General features: G+C 39.1%; 1 protein-coding gene across 2 annotated transcripts in view; it reads right to left on the minus strand.

The window, feature by feature from the left end:
• cntnap2a (contactin associated protein 2a) overlaps nt 1-19,412 on the minus strand; it is a 137,293-nt gene that overhangs the window by 70,494 nt on the left and 47,387 nt on the right. For both annotated transcript variants that reach the window (XM_037280126.1, XM_037280125.1), the window contains exons 2-4: nt 16,026-16,136; nt 9,027-9,220; nt 2,244-2,391 (exon numbers count right to left, since the gene is read on the minus strand). In XM_037280126.1, the coding sequence (XP_037136021.1) occupies nt 2,244-2,391; nt 9,027-9,220; nt 16,026-16,136 (453 nt within the window). The remainder of the gene's footprint in view (nt 1-2,243; nt 2,392-9,026; nt 9,221-16,025; nt 16,137-19,412) is intronic.

Raw genomic sequence — 19,412 nt, forward strand, 5'->3', positions numbered from 1 at the left:
AATCACCCACATTTTTATTACTATGTGCAAAAATAAAAGTGTTCTTGATTAGCACATGTGCCGGATTTATGCATAATCTTGCTAAGTAATAAACACACAGATGTGAAGACACCTCAGCTTGCACTCCATTTAGGCTTAGCAGACATTAAAATGGGAGAATCACATTTATTTTTGTTCCTCCTAAATGATTCATTCCATTTAATATTATTTCTAGTTCTTCCACTTTACCTGCCTTTATTCCCCAGACTACTCCAGCTCCCATTCCATTCTGACTTAAATCTTCTCTTTTCCTCTCATTTCCTTCATCCCTTATGGCTCTTTCTCTCTGCCCACTCCTCCTCCTCATCGCTCTTGGCCATGTTTATGTTGCTGCCTCAGTAGGTGACAGTTTTCCAATGGCTTCATGAGGTATTGTACATTTAGCCTGACCGTGTTGTGACAGGTTGGGAACTTAATGGAGACTTGAGAATTCAACAAACCGCCGACTCCTGGGTGATGAAAAGAGAAAAAGGGGCAGAAATGTTGACCTGCCGTTGAGTAGGTCGGGGATTACCGGCGTGATATACCCTCTTGGAATCTAGCCAGGCTTCACAGCTGGCCGGGACGAACACCGACATGACAGCCAAGCTTTTCTGAACTTTACTCTGGAGATATTACTATTTTAGAGATTTTCTTCACTGCCGGATGAATGTTAAAACTTGCATGTTGCATTTTGAAGTGCCACAGAGAGGCCACACGTCGCAAAAGGATCACACAAACCTCTTAAAACTCCATTTACATGACACCAATCGCAATTTATAAGTGCAAATAATTGCAATGTCTTGAGTCCTGTTCCTTTCTTTCAATTTCCTGACTAGTCTGTGTTCTAATTGATTTTTGGCTGATCCTTTGTTCATCAAAATGGAAATGAGCCTTTCACAGCACGTTGGATCATGACTCCTTTTTAGCCTCCAGCTACCACTCACACAAACCCTGCTGCTCATTGCATTGGCCCAGATGAGTCACAATATGCCACAGAACTCAATTATCGTATTTATTCAAAACCAAAAGAGTTACCATCAATATCTAACGTACACATTTGCTCATTATGCAGGCAACAGTTTTTTTGAAGTGCATGACTTGAGTTGAATTTTACAGGTCTATGAAGATAAACACTTTTTATAATTGCATTTTGTATTTTATATCTACATTAATCAACATTTTTGAGCATCGTTGAAATACCTTTTTTAAAAGTAAAATTCCCCAAATTCTTAGATCAGAACTGAATCATAATTAATTAATATAAAAATATTATTAATTGAAACATGTTGCAATTAAAATAGCATAATTCAGATAGAAGCCAGACTACACCCTGGACTGCTCTCCACACTTCACAAAATCTGAGAACTGAATTTGCTGCCTGCTCAGTATTCAGGTGAATAAATTACTACACCATCAGACATGAACTTTTTCTTTTCACGGGTGCTCCAATTTTATCATCATGTCAAAGAGTAAGACAGGGTTAAATTGACACAGCATAATATGTATCCAACTGTTCTGGTATTGACTTGTTTTTCAGGTATGCTTTTCCAACTTTTTACTTCCAAAATTGCTGGTGCTTGACAGGCAGCTCCACCGCTGTGTACATTATTGATCATTCCAGGCTTAAGAATGAGTGATAGATTTTGTCGAGGCTTACGAGTCTCCCTATGCGATTGTCTGAATAGGACAACTGGTAGCTTTTTGTTTGGAAACTTTTGCTTTTCTTATAAATCTGGCTCTATCCAAAGTAGATCATTACTTTTCTGGCCGGTGGAGTATGTGCATTAGATTTGGAATAATTTTGTCTTAATTTAGTGAACAAGGAGGAATACAGCAGCAGCAGAAACGCTGTTGGCAACTTTGCAACAGATGTATTGACTTTCCGGGCCCCCTTTGGTGATTTCCTTTCAAACGAGTGACAAATCTAACAAGCTTTTGGACATACGCTTGCTGCTTTCCTCAGAAGAGAGTCAACATCCCTTCCTTCGGGCACATCTCTTTCTGCATCTACTCTAGTCACTCACTTCAATTTTCATGCTTTTATATGCAAAGTCGGAGCTGCAGACAACATTTCTCTTTACAAAATTTTAATCTGAGGATTTAGTGCTGTTTGTTAAAGTTTGAGATGGCTTGTGGTTTTGTTTTCGGAAGAAAAAAAAAAAGATGACGCACTCATCCAATCAATTAATGCGAGCGTGCTTGTGTCCACAATGACTACTTACAGTACAAGCATCCGTAGACTTCTATCCGAAGACCAATCCTGCCCTCTTTGCTCCATTCCAAGGGGACAAGCCTCAGGAAACGAGCCACGAGTCCATGCTGTAGCTCGTGCCGGATTGCACTCTCAGAGTTTGAGTTTCCAGCGAAGGCCTGTGCACATAAACGCCGACACACATGATGATATTAAGTACATCAAAGCTGCACGCCTACGGTCAAACAAGAGGCTTTGGGGAGCTAAGAGCAAAAAAGTATTTGTTCCGCTCACCACATTCTGCACACTCCCAAAACATACAACATCATTATGAGTCTATATGAGCATTATTATGCCATGAGAGAGTCTGACTGCAGGGGATTTGAAGAGGAAACCGTTCCTTGTTGAAAGTAAGAAACGCTTTTGTTCTTTATCTCTACTTAAAATGGCTCCCTGAAGACTAATTGGGTGCCTGGAGCTGACGTGGTTGACAGTGCACTGGCCTGGTTGGAAAAAGCTGCCAGTTTCACATAGTCGTAATGGTGAGTGTACATGTCCAAATACCTTTGACCATAAAAAACATTTATTCAAACTAAAACCTACAATATATCTGGATCTTCAGATTTCCCCCATTATTGCGATTTCCCATTTATGGCAAAATTGCTAAAGAATCACCATCATTTTTGCATTTCTTATACTAGTGTACTCAAAGTGTTTAGGCCTCAACGTTTTGGTTGAGTGTAAACTAAACTCTCAGCTACTCCACATGCTCAATCACCAAAACAGCGATGAAGTGTTTGTTTCCCTGGCGCCTTGATTTGCTTTGCTTCTATTTCTAACATTTCTATTTACCCAGGAAAGGTTAACTGAGCATACAAATGCTCTCAAATTGTATATTAGTGCCCGGCTTCGCATTCACATTGCTGCGTATGGCTCTTTGGGGAGGCACTTACGATGTTTGATGCTGTATGTTTAGGTGAATGGTTGAAATTTTCCCTCAGAGGCACTCAAACAAAGGGAAACAGACTCACTAAAAACTCTTGTTAGCCTGTGAGTGGCCTTCTGTCCTTGTGACATAAATAGAATAGAAATATTAACTCATTCACTGCCATTTTTGGTTTTTTCTAAAACGAGACAAACCTATTTGAATTTTCGTCAAGTAAAACTAAAGAGCATTTTAGGCCAAAAAACGAAAATGTCAAAAACAACACTAACAGTAGTGTATCAAACATTTGCCTCTTTGTGTGAATGTTGCCAATGTACACACATATGCATAAATAGCATTTTTCTACACTTTGCTGTCCATTTATCTTAAAAAGCCCATTTCCCAGTTTGAACAACCGTGGCACAAGTCTGAACTTTGCAATTTGGTTCACGGACTGCGCTTATCCAGCCCACTCATTCCTTGTAAAATAAATAACACGGTAGGGGGATTAGGAAATGCGAGGGGGGGAAAAAAAAAAAAAAAATCACCTCAATTTAAACGCTACATGCCCAGTCTCTCTCAATCCCTATGATTCCTTTCCTTTATTTGTCTATTGTGTCCATTCCACAATTTAGCACTTATCTGGGCTTGGCTGAATGAACAGCTCAATTCAGAGGCCTTCCAATGCAGAGCAGGGAAAAAGGACAGAGGAGTGGCAAGATGAAGATGAGCGAGGTAAAAGAAGTCACACTTTGGAAAAGGCTGCTTAGTGAACCCTTTAATTCCTTTTGCTCCAAAGTCAAATCATTTACCAGCACCAATTAAGAAAAAGAAATCAGTGTGTATGCGAGTGTGTCAACCGTAAGAGCCTGTTTAAAACCAAGTAATAAGAAAGCAATAAAGTCCTTAGAGCACACCAAGGAAAACGAATTTTCTCCATTCACAAGCAAAATTTTAAGGGTCTGTGAACCTCTCAAACTAGAACTTTAAAAATCTATGGTTAATTCTACAATACGTCAAATGGGTGACTTTGGTATGTTCTGTTTGGGAATCAAATATTTTCTTTGAAAAGTATTGAAATAAACAAAGTGCAAAGTATTGAAATAAACAAAGGTCAAGAGAAATGCTGAGTTTTATTGAGTGACTACTCAAATATTTTTAACAGTTGAGGAAAAGCAGATATGTTTGTTTGGAAGGTCGTGTTGGTTGAAACGGAACAAGCGAATAAAACAGATCAATGAATAACAGGTTAATATTGTTTGTTTAAACTTGCTAAAGTTGACATTGAGGTCACAATTGAACATCAGCGTTAACTTATTAAGCAGGATATTTCAGTGCTAATTTTTTTAGTATTTTGTTTAACATTATAGAAACTCTCTAGGCAGGAAAAAAAAAAAAAGATTGAAAGCCCTTTTCCTGGCATTTGATTGTTGTTGCTGGAACAGTCAACCGCCCTAGACTGCTTCGGACACGCGCCCATTGTGTGCAACCTTCCCTAACGGTGCCAGGGGAAATCAGTGTGGCCTGGTCTGGTCTTTTGTTTTTATCGACAAGTGTGAGGGACAAAGCAGGACCATAGAGAAAAAAAAAAAAAAAGTGAAGCTCTAAAGATGCTTTTGTAGGCTATGTTGTGCCAAGAAAACTGTACAGACTGTGGTAATACCATGTTTAATGGGGCGCCATCATTCAGTGTCAGAGCTGCACTACATTCTACTGCATGGCTTCAATGCTTATGGGTCACTTCATCCAGCTCTTATACAACCCAGTCTGGTGAAACAACCAAGGGAGAATCTAATCCTGTCGAGCAAAATTGTAATTGTCACTTGGCTTCACAAAGCAGTCGCTATGACGAGTCGCTGTTACAAGGTTAGCCCACTCTCCCGCTCCCACACCACAAAGTTGCGGAGGATCATTTTTTAGTGACGCCATGGAGTTTAAATTTGGCATTTTCATTTCCGAGATGATTACACTCTGTACCTTCATTAGGTTCTCTGTTGGAAATGTACCGGGTACCTTGTTCAGGGGAATGTCTCATGCTTTGTTTTAATGAGAACATCATGACACTGAGCGGAAATATAAATGCAACACTTTGGGTTTTGCGTCCATATTTGATGAGCTATTGTTTTCAAAGCAGCAGGCCTATTTGTCTCAAATATTGTTGACAATTGTAACATCATCTTTCAGTTATTGTGTTCACTCATACAAATTGCATAAAATCAAAATCAAGGCAATTAACAATAACCTGTTTCCATACGGCAAAATGTTTTAAACTCGTGACTAAGTAGAAATTCCGAGCACCCGAACTTGGTGATGGATTGGATTGTTAGACTTCCATGAAGTTCCATTATCACACATTTTGGGTTCCATTATGAACCAGTTTTGTGTAGTTTAATCTCCCAACCTTTAAATTGTTTGCCTGTGGTGCTACAAGACAAAAATCACACAGAAGGTACAGCAAATGATCCACTCTGCGTGACTCCATATGCTTGTTTCATTCGTGCTTTACTTTTGTTTTCTAAAAATCAGAAGATGACTCACTGGCGATACAAATACCTCGGTAGGTAGCCGAGTCTGTGTGAGGGATTCACACAAAAGAAAAGCTAAACAAAGATCAGACTGCCATGCTGGATGAAAATATAGGCAGAGAGAAAAAGCAACAGAATACAGTCCACTGGAGCATAAATCCGGGCATGTGATTTATCAGAAAACACTCTACACCTCTTCTAACTTAATTAGTCGCCCACCAGTGAAACATTCACCATTCGAGACTTCACTTTTCATTTACCTGACAAAGCACAGTTAAGCAGTGGTTTCCTTGTGAGAATACACACACATCTATTAGGAAACAAGCCTCGAGGACAACTGTATATTGACAGGGGTGTGAGAAAATGTTCATCCCTGTCTGAAAAAAGGACTACTAAGAAATAAAAATCTCATAGTGGCTGGAATTCACAGATAAAATATTAATTTGAGCTATGGCTGAATATTACACAATATTATTCATGATTTTTTTTCCCTGATAATTTCTTAAAATCATTGAAAGGTGAAGGTAAAAGCTTTTGTTTCCTGTGCTATTATGTGACTAGCGTGGAAAAATGTATCTCTTTTTTTTTTTTTAAATTGGCTTATATAGCTCCAGACAACTTCACTGAAGTTAATGCAAAAAAAAAAAAAAAGCACATTTAAAATGTTCAGACAAGGCAAAGAAGAATTGTTTCTTTGCCAAAGTTGCTGACACCTAAAGATTCAGGGACATACTTTAGATAGCACCTGTGGATATACGGAAATTAAAGTGTGCATCTCGCAATGACACACACATTAGTTGCACTGAGGCTTGTTTGTGAAGGATGCTGAGAGCTTTCATGGTAACAATTATTCACTCGCTTTCTGCCCTGTTTTCTTTGAGCGTGGGCCAAATGGATCAGAGGCCAGCTGACAAGATAACAAGGACACTAATGTGTTTCCTAGAGCAGATGCTTGAAACATTATTTGGGCTGCACTCTGCTCATCTCAAAATATCCCCCTCAGCTCTCTAACGGGAACAGGAAAGAAAAACATTCTCATTGGATCGATTTGAGGAAAATGCTTTTACATTAAGTCCTTCTGTTAATTTAGACAACATTTCATTAACTTGTAATGAATTTTGAAAACACTGGTCATTTGGCATGTTGCAGGAATTAGACGAAATCATGGAGCCGCAGCTTTGTTGCAACAGGAAGGAAAGAAGCATCAGACAAACGTTTTGAGTTAAACTAAGCCACAAATTACACGTAGGGCTATTTTTCATTGGTATGCTGACGAAGCATTATTAACGTGTCCCTGTTTGAAGCAGGATCGGCGTAAGAGTTGTGGCTATGGCTGTGCTGGTTTATTAGATACATATATTACTGTCAGGTGGTCTGGTTGAATTACAGCCTGGAGCTTCTCATCCATGCAAAACGTCAGTGGAAGAGACGAACGGCATGCTGGAATTACTTGAACCAAGTCTAAAAGAGGGAAATTCTTTTTTTTTTTGTAATTTTTTTTTTAATATGGAGCGCGTGTCATTTTCTCCATCTCCAAAAATGTCATTTGATGACATTTAGGTGTTCATCACTCCACTCAAACTGTTTAAAACTGAAAATGCAACTAAGTCAAGAACTTCAATAAAGCCCCAAATTATTTGCCGTTACCTTCCATAGTTTTCTACCTAATTGATAACTCCTGCATTCCATCAAATGAGAACGTGAATCATATGTGCACAGCTTCATCACAGCTGGGGAAAAAAAAAAGTGTATGCATAGTATAAGTGTTGAATGTGACTATAAAGCCTTGACAACCTACTCAATGTTGCAAATGGTGTTTAAATTACCACACTCATTCATCAATGTCATTATGACTCTGCAGTTTCACAAAACCAATTATGAACTGTTTATCAGTGATCTTCCTCGGGGAAATCGCTGAGCCAATACAGTGACATTGTCTGTCGAAGGAAAGGACATTCATTCCTTGGGAGTCATGCTTACTTATCGGGCACACTTGTGATTGGCAGTGATGGAGACACAAGACCTGGGTTAGTACGCTCATTATTTCTCCCTCAATTTAGTGCAAGTACTGCATGAGAAGTTGGTGATCCAATCATAGCTTAAATAAATAGTGGGGAAGTCGGTAGCATGTCAGTCAGGAACTTTTGCGTGTTCCTTGCATGGCCTTGTCCTCTTCTTTTACATGCAATGTGTACATACATTGTGTTGTGTCATATATAAAAAGCAAGCAGTAGTTCCCTAAACAACAGGGAGATTAATGTGTTCTGGAGCATTTGCAGAAATCACAGAGGCAATGAATCAGGGTTAATAGCAAAAAGCAAACACTTTGAATTATATAATCACAGCTAATAGTCACAATGCAGAACACATAAACAACAGCTTAATTTACTTTTAGCCATAAAAGACCACATTTTCCATCCCGAATAGACCTGAAGGGCCACAAACCGATCTTAGTACCGACATTAAAAAAACAAACATTGCTGATATTTTCTAACCTGCTAAACATAATTATTGGCCGAGCGGACTCATAAAAAGAAGATAAATGTTCACAGCCCAAGCCATTTATGTTTGTAATCTGTCCATGTTGTTGTAATTTTAGAGAGTATATCCTTTTGAAATTTACACTTGGTTTATCTTATCTGTATTTGTATATCTTGCTGCAGCCGCCTGGCCACATATCTGAGATGTCTTTTTATGGGTTGTGTCCTTGGGTATAATAACTTAACAAATTATATTGAATCTTCTATGGTAGTATAATCCCCATAATGCAGAGTTCCGCTACGACCTTGCTCAACTGATGATATTTTAAGACGTTATTTTAGATTTAGGTGAATTATAGTAGACTTATGAAGGCTTGTTTTTTTTTTTTTTTTTTTTTTTTATCTTTTATTCTATTTATTCTATATATTTTTTATCGCATGCGCGGATCGGTTGGCACTTTTTAAATTTCGTTGTACATGTGACAATGATAATAAAGATCTATTCTATTCTACCGCCTCTGCGGCACTTGATGAATAGAATACTGGTGAATAGAGTCGACCAGCGGTCCCCAATAACCTGCCCATGGCGCGATATATTATACTAGCTGCTACTTGGCGACCACTGGAGGAGGGTTTTTGCTATGCATGGGCTGTCCAGGATTGATCTCAGCACAGCGAATGATTCAGGGCCATGCTGTTTATTTGTGTACCATACAAAGATGGACAAGAAACAAAAACGTTTGGGATTCAGATGGCTGAGATCCCCAAAGCTGAAAAGCCAACCAGCTCACCATCTGCACCACATACGTTGCCAGTACAATGACAAGTATTGGAGAAGACACAATAGATCCGAATGACACAAATGTAAACAATGCAGTACTCACCCAAATGTTGCCATCTTGGTGATAAGGTTTCCAATTCCTTCCAGTGTCACTGTAGAGCAGACGGTAGCGTGTGGTCCAGTCGGAGCTGCTGTAACGACCTTGTGTGGCTATGGCACTTAGCTGCTTTCTGGAGCCCAGGTCCACCTGCAGCCACTGGTAGTGATCACTATCCAGGGGAGACCATCCACCAGCACCTGAAGCGTTCATGACATTTAAAAATAAGTTTCATGTCCCTCTGACAAACAACAAAACACCTTTCAAAAAATATGACCTTGTTTTCATCAAAGTCATATAAGACAAACTCTGTTTTTATTAACCCAATGCCACAGAAAAAATATTCCATGTTTTTACTGAACATACCTTGAAAATGTCAGTGCAAGCTGGAAGAAATATGTGACCCTTTATTTTCAATAAATGGTTGATCCTTTGTTTGGCAGAAATACTATCAACAGAACATTCTCTGTGGTTAATTATCTGAATATTAAATATTTCTATCTTTTGATCATTCCGCTATTCCACTGAAGTCCGGAATCAGAATGGGCCGTGACAGAAAGCATATTTTCTTCAGCCATTCAGTTGTTGATTTATTCTGACCTTTTGGTCGTTGTCTTCATCCGTTGAGCTTCAATTGGAATCCACATGGTCTCAAATTCTATTAATTTAAGCAGACTGTTTGTCTATTGTTAAAAGAGGAAGTCAATCTCAAATTTTCTCAACAATAATATGTTGTATGTGACCCCACTAGTCATGCCTCAAACAAAGACAAGTAGACTAACGGGTTTAAACAGTTGTCCCCACGACCTAAACCCCAAAAAGCAGAAGATGCTGGACCGATAAGAATAGCTTTCTGGTAAGGCGGCGAGTTATGAATAAAAACACCAACCCTCCCCTACTCCAACTTTTTCCTAGTATGTAAGGTGGCAGGCAATTTGAAAGGCAAATGAGCTCAGCTCCAAGCTCTCAAGACAAGCAGAAAAGTAGCATGACATTGCTACAATAACATTTTACATGGAGCGTGTGCATTTACAAGGTTATATGTTGTCCTTTTATTATTGGTCAGTGTCCAGCAGAGAGCTGCTCAACCAAGACGGACAAGTCATGTTTTATTTAGCCCTTTACATGCATGACTACATTTGAATATGATGAGTGACAAGGTCCTTACTTGAGTGTTATCTAATTATGCATAGGTGAGGCCTATACATCTTGGAGAGGAGCATTAGTATGTAAGGCATTTTCGGGATGGCTTTCTTTCTGATATTAGCATTCATACCAGAGTGAAAATTTTGCCAGTGTCAGCCACAAAAGCACAATAGTTTGATCATATCTAGTGTGAGCATGCTGCCATCTTATTGATTCTGTTCATTACAAAATAGATACTAAATATGGCAACATTGAACTACCACAAAATTATTTACAAAGAGATACTCTGGTTCATATTTGAATCCTAGAGAGGAGGACAATATGTTAATCTTATATCTACATACGTATGTATACTATATTTACATATACCTATAGCAACTGAAATGATTTATCACATCACAATTTTTCTCACTAAAGATATTTCCAAAGGTGCTATTGACATGAATTGGCTCATATATATATAGACAGCAGGGAGCAGTCAGAAGAAAGTGACCATTATATTTCTGTACAATGCGAGACTGGATACCAAGGTAATGCAGATGAAATGCACATAACAGATTATTATACTTTCACAACTGTGAAATCCGATATAATAGAGCTGGCGGATCGACAACCCCTTGGACATAAAACAGTGATTCTATGTGATTGATTTCCCTTTGTAAACAATCTAAACGGATAAATGATGTGGCAATTTAGAAAAACGAGTTAAAACTGGTTTTATAAGGTCACAGTGGGAAAGGGGGAGGCATAGAGAAGACAAGGAATGGAATAGCTATTAAGATTAGTGCAGAGGACACGGGAGATTATGTCACATGATAAAATAGTGTGAGCTGGTTTGTGATGTATTCCTCCTCTTGACAACAATCCTATAGCTTATCCAATTACACAGCTATTATGCTCCAGCTCCGGCCCAGATAGATAAACTGGTCCAGCATGTTTGGAATGTCAATACCTCAAACCACCCCGAGATGATAAAACATTATTACATCAGAAGAGGGAACAAGGAATGGGTGGAGGGTGAGAAATTTTAGTTGGTGTGAGCAGAGTGACAGCAAAGGGTAAACCGAGGCGACAGTGAAGTTAGCGGAGTGGACATCGTTTGAGGCGATGCGACTCTTTGAGAAAGATCGTAGGAAGGAGAGCTGAAGTGAATGACAAGGTGGTGCATGGCTGAGGAAGGAAGGGAGGAGGCTGAAGACATGGAAGAGTAAGAGAGATGGATGAGGTAAGCCAGAAAAGGGAGGGATGAAAGCAGGTTTTATGGCTTTGGTATATTGGGGAGGCGAGAGATGAGATAGCAAGCGGATGGGCTGGAAGAGGAAAAGAAAAGGGGAGTGTTGTTAAGGTAAAGTGATGGATGAGGGCAAAAGTGAAGAGAGGTTGAGGGGAGGGAGGGGGGAAGGCAAAAATGATGGAATGAGAAACCTGGGAGAAGGAGAGATAAAACGAGCCCATTCAAAAGTGATGAGAGAGGTTACATCAAGTAGAACATGGTTGCTTCGAATCACTTGAAACACAAAGCAAAATTGGAAAAGTTCTTGCTAAAAGTCAGGACAATAGAAGAGAGTAGAAAGTCATAAAGCATGACAGCTCACTCTTCAATAAGAGCTGATGATAAATGGAAGGCCACTGCAAGATTTTCATGTCTTTTCATACAAAGTTGAGCTTCATCTTATTGGAAACTTTTTTGGCACATTCTCAGTCTCCATTAATAAAGTCACATGGCAAGAGTGTAATGGGATATTCCAATGGCTCTTTGTTTGAATATGAATTCTTTATCAGCTCAAACCTTATACTCCCTGGAAAGATGGCGTTCTAATCATTTTTAGTCAAGCTTAATTGAGCTGCTGGCACAGTGCAAGCAGAGATTTTGATACAGTGGAACGACATTGAATCTGCCTTTTTTTTTTTTACAAACATGTATGAAATAGTCATCTAAGGCTGTGGAAAACATTATCTTAAAAGAATTGCACAACAATGTACATTTGCATTTACATTGTGATTTGATTTACTGTTCTTTAAATGAACCTGGATTTTCTTAAGGACATTTTGCAGAGTATTGCTTGTTAGCAATGGAATGTTTTATTAATTGATTGTTAGTAGTAGCTCTTTTGAATGGTTTGGAGCTTATTTGCCTGCTATAACCTTGGTTACTGAGCCACGCACTGCTCCACTATCGCATGGTGTTCCACAGGGGTCAATTTTGGGGCCTCTGGGAATTTCATTTTATCTGCTGTCCTTGGGTTCCGTTTTAAGAAAACACTATCTTCTTCCACCGCTATGCGGATGGTGGTCAAATATATGTCAAGCTGAGCAAAAAAGACATTTTCTCAGCGAGGCTACTTTTGTCCTGTCTGGAGGAGCTTGAATGTTGAATGGCATATCATTTCTTGAAATTCAATGAAAAGAAAACCGAAGTTATGGTGTTTGGTCCCAGTGGCCCTTATCCATCCCATCCGGCTGACTTGGCCGCCTTATCTGAAGCCAACAGTTTCAAACTTGGGTCTTACACCGGTCAGTGAATTTAAATTGGACCGGTAGATTGGGGCTGTTGTTAAATCCAGCGTTTTTCATTTTAGGCAGCTGGCGAAGGTAAAGCTTCTCCTTTCTCAACAGCACTCTAATACACTAATTCATGCTTTTGTCACAAAAAAATGAACCCGCTGCAGGAGTGTCATGGGCAAATGCTGTCATAGGGAGGAGAAAGAGAAGTCTGGATAAAGACAAGCCAAGAGGTGCAGTCAAAGGTGAACACCATAGGGAAAATGGAAGGAAGTGACAAGAGGTTGACAGTCTAAAGGGGAGATGGGGCGGCAGAGTGAGCCGGGGTGCTCGTGCAAGAAAAGAGAGCACATGATAGAAGGGAGGGGAAGGAGCATCAGGGGAACGCTGTCACCATCCTCTCGCCTGTCACATGCACAGATGTTCAGGGCCGAAAGAAGGAGGACGATGGGATACGAGAACGACGGAGCAGAAGGTCAAACAAACGAGATCAGTTTGGAAAGATGAAGGGGTCGAACATAAAGTGAGATCTTAAAAGTCAGGAACAGGCAAACTAACCCTTGCCTGTGAAATGCAAACTAAATTTGTAGTAACCTGACAACTGGTCGCTTTGGGTTTCATCCTGTTCAAATATGTTTCAGCTAAATAAAGAGACAGTAAATGTTATCGCTAATTTAATAAAAAGCCACAACATTAGGTGCACCTGCTAATTGGAAATGAAAAATTAAAATGAGGTATGGAGAAAGAAATTTCCTGGTATACTTGACTTTGAGGTCTTTCTGTATAGTTTGCACCTACATATGTTTTCATCGACTGTTCTGGCTTCATTTTCTACTAAGAATGTCATGAAACTGTAAAATCAATTTCTAGTTAGATTTATTGACTGCAAGATATGTCGCAAAATTATGAGAATTTCTCCGGCGTGGAGACTAGAGAAATATATTGGATAATCAAAGTGGAATTGTGCGAGATCATTCCTAAAAGCGACAGCCTTTTCTAAAACTTAAAGGCAATAGAGCGAGGGTATACGACCCGTCGTTATGTCTCAATTCACAGCATTGAAGAAAGCCTCCGCTGTGTCATTAGAGCCGACCTCAAGGAAGGCTTATGAAAGCTCTCTTTGGTTCCTTTCAAACTAAAATCAAACAGTGTTCCAATGCCTCAGCGTGTTTCACCACTGGCTTTTCTCGCCTTTGTTCATCTCTTGTTAGGCTGTCAAGCTGACTGCCTTCTCTGTTGTTTCTTGTAAGAGAGAAATGACCGACGCTAACCCAGGACAACAAATCACAGAGTAGAAAATGCTTCCAACAGAGAAGAATGAGGGGGAAAAGTGTGTGACTCAAATACGACAAGTTTAAATGTTAACGCAATTTGGGTTTCTACACGTTGGGGGTGTTATATAATTATCAAACTGTCTTCCTGGGAGAGGAAAGAAACAAATGTAAACTTTTCACTGAGCATTTCATTTGGAAGACGGATATACATCGGGGTGAGAAATGATCTTCGACAGACTCGAGTATTTTGAGTACCTCGAAAAAAAAAATGCTTGAGGATTTTTTGTCTGCCTTTTTCTTTGGTCTGCACTTGACCTGTTATAAAGCTTCATTATTATTATTGATTTTATTTTTGTGCTTGGTCAGCATTCGTCAAACATGATGTGCTTATTTGGATGCATTTCAACTTTTATTTATCCAGGTAAGGCAAGACAGCAGAGTCAACGAAACAAACACAAATACAAAATATCCTACGATGACAATTAAGATAGGTTGTCTGCAAATCAGACTACACTAATTATCCGAATTTATTATAGAACAAGTTTCATTGCTGTTTGCGAGATGAGTTTTGAAGTTGAATATTCGCAGGCAAGTACCGGCAATTTGAATTTCTGTCGTGACACCAGGGAAGAGACCTTGACTGTCAGTGCAGTCAAAAAAGTGGGTGGGTGAGCATGTAAAAGTCTTGTTTTTGTGCAGGGAGGTTTCATCTATTTTGTGTTTGAAGGGGAAAAAAAGTTTCCAAACTTCTTCCCATTGCAGCATTAACACAGTCATCATGGAAATGATTTGTGTTGTGAGGCTTATGAGAAATGCAGCAGAGAGTCAACAGCTGGTTTGCCCTCTGCCAGTGCTTCATCTTTCTGTCATGGAGCACATGGAGGCATAGTCATTTCATTAGAAGCAGCCCGCCATTATCGACGGATGAGTGCAATGGCTCAGGACATCAAACAACTTTACAAGATGACTCGCAAGACAAAAAAAGGCTTCACTGAAGACAGATGGGGGTAATTGTCAAGAAGTGACAGCACAGTTGGGCCGAAGCGATGCCGCTCGTTTCAATAAATTATTATTTTTTTGGATGGGATGGTGGGGGCAGAGGAAAAAAGGAAATATATTTTAACTTCCAGGAAGCGTAGGATCGAGAATGTAACTTTAGGAAAGTGAGATGGAGAAAAGGAAAGAAGTGGTGGTGATGGAAAGACACAGTTGAATGAGTAAAGTAAAAAGAGGGAAAAAAGGAAATAGAATATAAAGGATTAGCTGCTACAATTTCATGCTTGGCCTCTTTGTTAAATCCAAAATCTATATGGTATAAGAATACACTTGAATCAAGTCGTTTGTATGACCCACTAGAGCTGACCCCTTAGGTTTTGTGATGTCATTTGCAGTCAACAGAAATTTTCAAAATGAGATGATTATATTCATATCCAGCCAGGGCAATATTAATCACAATACCGTTTTTGGACAAGTAGGGCCACATAGAATACATTATTGTTGAAAACAATTTTGACTTGACTTCTCCTTTAATAAAACTTAACATTACTTCTATTGTTGTGATCATCTGCATCCATTTGAAAATGTCCTGTTGTATTCCATCAGGAGGAAGATAGCACTGAAATATTTACATGGACTGAGTTTGCAATGTTTTAGTCAATATATTTAGGATATATTGAGTACAGTATTTTTGTGCCATAGTCCCCAAGTGACCAATCATGTACATGATTGATTGCGTGGGTTCCGAAACAAACATCAACCCCTGAGGAGTTTGGATGAAACAAAGAAAGAATAGAAACCACAGTTGCACTACTTGTTAACCAACGCACTTATTCAAAGGTTCATTTTATTTTCATTTAAATGCCAAATAGAATGAAAAAATATTGATTAAATCATCATTAAGGCACAGAGGGGAGGGGGGGGGGTTCTGGTCTTTTCCTCGCTTTATCTGGGAATTGAGCTTCAGTCTTGTGTGACGAGATAATGTCACCATTTATATATGGAATGCATTTGAGCGAGAAAAGACAACAGTGGAAAAAAATCCACCAATGTGTACTGCAGGTTTCTGTGAGTGCGTCAGCCTTACCTCCTCGCCTGTTAAGCTTGGCATATCCAGGTGCATATCCATTTGAAAAGACAGATGAGCTGGAGAAGGCTGTGTGCGGCAAAGCGGAAGCCAGAGCCTCATCACATTTTGCTGTGAACAGAGAATAGATATCAACACCCAGGGAAACAACAATGGGGGGGGGGGGGGGGGAAATAGACACCTTCAAAATTCAGGCAAGTATCTGTCCCAGTGTACATTATGGCTGATAAACAAGCTTTCAAGGAGCAAGTATGATAATGTGGAACAAAGTGCATTTTAAAAGCAGTTAAAAAGACTACTTTGTGTTTTATGGCTATTGAAGTGCATAATTTAGAATGCTAATCTGTTTAAAAAAAACACTCTTTCTATTTAAATGCACTTTGTAAACATTTCTTGGCTAAAGCCATATAATAATATCTTCTTTAACACTTCCTGCATTGAAGTTTAAGCTTCAGTACGACTGTCTTGGCTAGCATATTTCTTCAAATGGTCTTGGCAGTTAACTAAGCAAATAAACAATATCATCAATGACTTTTTTTTTACCGTAAGAATGGTTGAGTTTAGTTGACTGTAGTGCTCGAGTTTGTAAACAGAATGGCTCTTTGAAAGGAAGAAAAATCTCTTCATTGTGTCTTGAGAAGTTTTGTTGTATTGCTGTTTGACTAATGCTGTTTTTGTAAGAATAATCCATCAAATGACAGATTATAAAAAGAAATCATTTCTTTTTATCTTTTTTTCTTTTCGCACATAACCATGACGATGCGACCTTCAATGCATATTCGATACGTATATTTAGAACAATATTTCCCTCCTTTATTGAACCAAGGAAACATTTTATATTAGACACATCTCATGGTGTACCACCAAACATACTGACTTAATGATTTACAAAACGTACATACACAATCCAAAAGCCTGTCTCACTCTGTTGTATAAAAGGTCAAAACACAGTTTTTTTGTATCTTTTGCAGTCTAACGGAAGGCCAAATATAAGATCAAAAAAGATTCTGTATTGCTGTTAAGTTTGAGCAAAAACTGTTTCCAAGTCACCATGAAAGGAAGCTGCAATATGTTTTTTTTTCTCTTCCACAAGGACAGTAAGAGTCTTATCACGATGATCTAAACACACATAAAGCAACAAACACACTCATTTCTTCCACTACATTAGGTTTCACGCTGAGAGAAATGTGGTCTGCCAAAGCAAGTAGACGCAGTCCATAGCTCTCTGTCACGGCCCATCGTATTGTGTGCACCGGTGTGTGAGGGTCAGATTTAGAGGGGAGACTATTGTTTTGCATCGTGTGCATGTTTGTGACAGTGTGTAGAGGCCTTGGCTAGTTGGCTGCTTCGATATATTATGCATTGTCACATGAGCAGTCAAAAAAATAAATAAATAACCTGTAACCAGGTAATTCAAGTCAATAAAACCACTGGAAACCAACTTTGCATAACACCTTGTATAAAAATTTCTCATGAAATTCAATCATCATTAACTATAAACGTACTTTCTGTTCCAAAGAAACAAAAATATGCTATCTTGTGAACGCTCAATGCTTTTACTCCTAGGGACCAATCTGTAGGATTCGCATCGTTCAATACTACACATAAAGAGACGCTGTGTAAATCTATAAAAGGAGACTTGGGGCAAGATAATGAATGACAAGGGGGAGGGTGTTAATGGAGATGAAGTGTATTTTAAATGGATAAAAGGAACCGTGTGGAGAAGCTTTAGTGTCAAAAAAGCCCATGAAAGCAATAGTCTATACAGTGGCCATTACCACCTCTTCAAATTCATATTGGCCTGTTTCTATTTGGGATAAGAGGCGCTCTCTTTCACTCTCTCAATACTTTTGCCATATTTGCCAAAAATAAAAAAATAAAAAACGATGCACATTCAGTACCAATGATTTTGCAGAAAAGTTTCACTTCTGATGCATTTGTGATAACTTGAACATAAGTGTGAGTGACTCCCTGAGGTTTGCCAATTTCTCAAGTACAGAGAAGAATTCAGTATGTTTAGGGCATGTTATCCGAGGCTTTTCCCAAGACAGCAACACAGGTATTTTTGTGCACCAAAAAAAAAGAAAACAAGGGCAGTAAGAAAAGCCAAACAGAGTCTGATAAAAACATTGAAAGAACAGGATGAGAGAGACAAGAAGAATGAGGGCATAAGCTGAGGGCAAATGGAAATGGCTGTCGACCAAAGTCCTATTGACACTTTGAGTCAGGTAAATAACTTGAAATGTGGGCAAAATAAGAAGTAGGAAATGTGTCACGCTGACTGCCAACATTTGAGAGCGGAGGCACAGAGGCTTTGGCTGTTTCTCAAATGAATTTACATTGGTGGAACATTTCTGGAGCTAAAGAGAGTTGGCTACAATGAAAATGTGATAGGGCTGCAGGCAACCTAAAATCACTTTGGCAAATCAACCAAATCTCAGCCACTGAACAAAATGTTGGCTTGGATGTGACTTTGCTAATCTCGCTGCCACATTGACCTCTCTTCTAAATGTGTTTAACATCTCAGCGCCATGGTTCACAACTTTTATGCATAAATGCATAAACTAATGCATAATTCACAAATGACACATTGAGAACGTGTTAAACAAGCTTGCATGAATAATAGGGTCGGAACATTCAGTGTTCTTTTCCAGACCACCGACAATATTACAATCTTTATTTAATGACGGAAGAACTCCACACACAATGCTTCGACTGTCTTTTGACGGAACAGACTGCAGAACTTTTGGGACCTGGGGGCTTTTTGTGGACTCTGGTCATGAACACAGTGAAGGATGTTAAAAGTACCAGCAGCTGCGGTGTGGACCGACTCTCTCAGTGTGGGCGACTTACTCCATCTGCATTTTCTGCTCTCTGGTGGAGCTGGAAGAAGTCTGTTTTCCATTTATTTATTTATTTATAATATATTTTAATCACAACCACTGTCTGGAGCAGATTCAACGGTCTTTCACAAAATTGTATTTTGCCCTAATGCTCTCCCCTCCAATGACCTACTTTTTTTCTGTTATATCCATGAACTAGTCCATCTCTCTTATTATATTCCAATCTCAAACAGAGGTGCATGACATGATGGGAATTTACAGAAACAGACATCAGAGGATTTATAGGTAAAACTAATTTAGGTGATGTGTAAAAGTGCCGTTTTCAAAAATCGGGCAAAGGAAAGCATGTCTGTCTGATGTGAAGCTTTTTTTGAACTTTTTTTTCCACTAGCCTGCAAATGGGCAAAGGGACACTTGCTAATTAGCAATCGGCCACATATGCAAGCTGACCTGTACACCTGGAGCAGCACGACAGCAACTCCCAAGTGGTTTCAAAAACAGGATTGGACAGGCTGACACACAAAATGAACAGATGTTCCATCAG

This window comes from Syngnathus acus, chromosome 20 (genome assembly GCF_901709675.1).
Source record: "Syngnathus acus chromosome 20, fSynAcu1.2, whole genome shotgun sequence".
Classification (NCBI taxonomy): domain Eukaryota; kingdom Metazoa; phylum Chordata; class Actinopteri; order Syngnathiformes; family Syngnathidae; genus Syngnathus; species Syngnathus acus.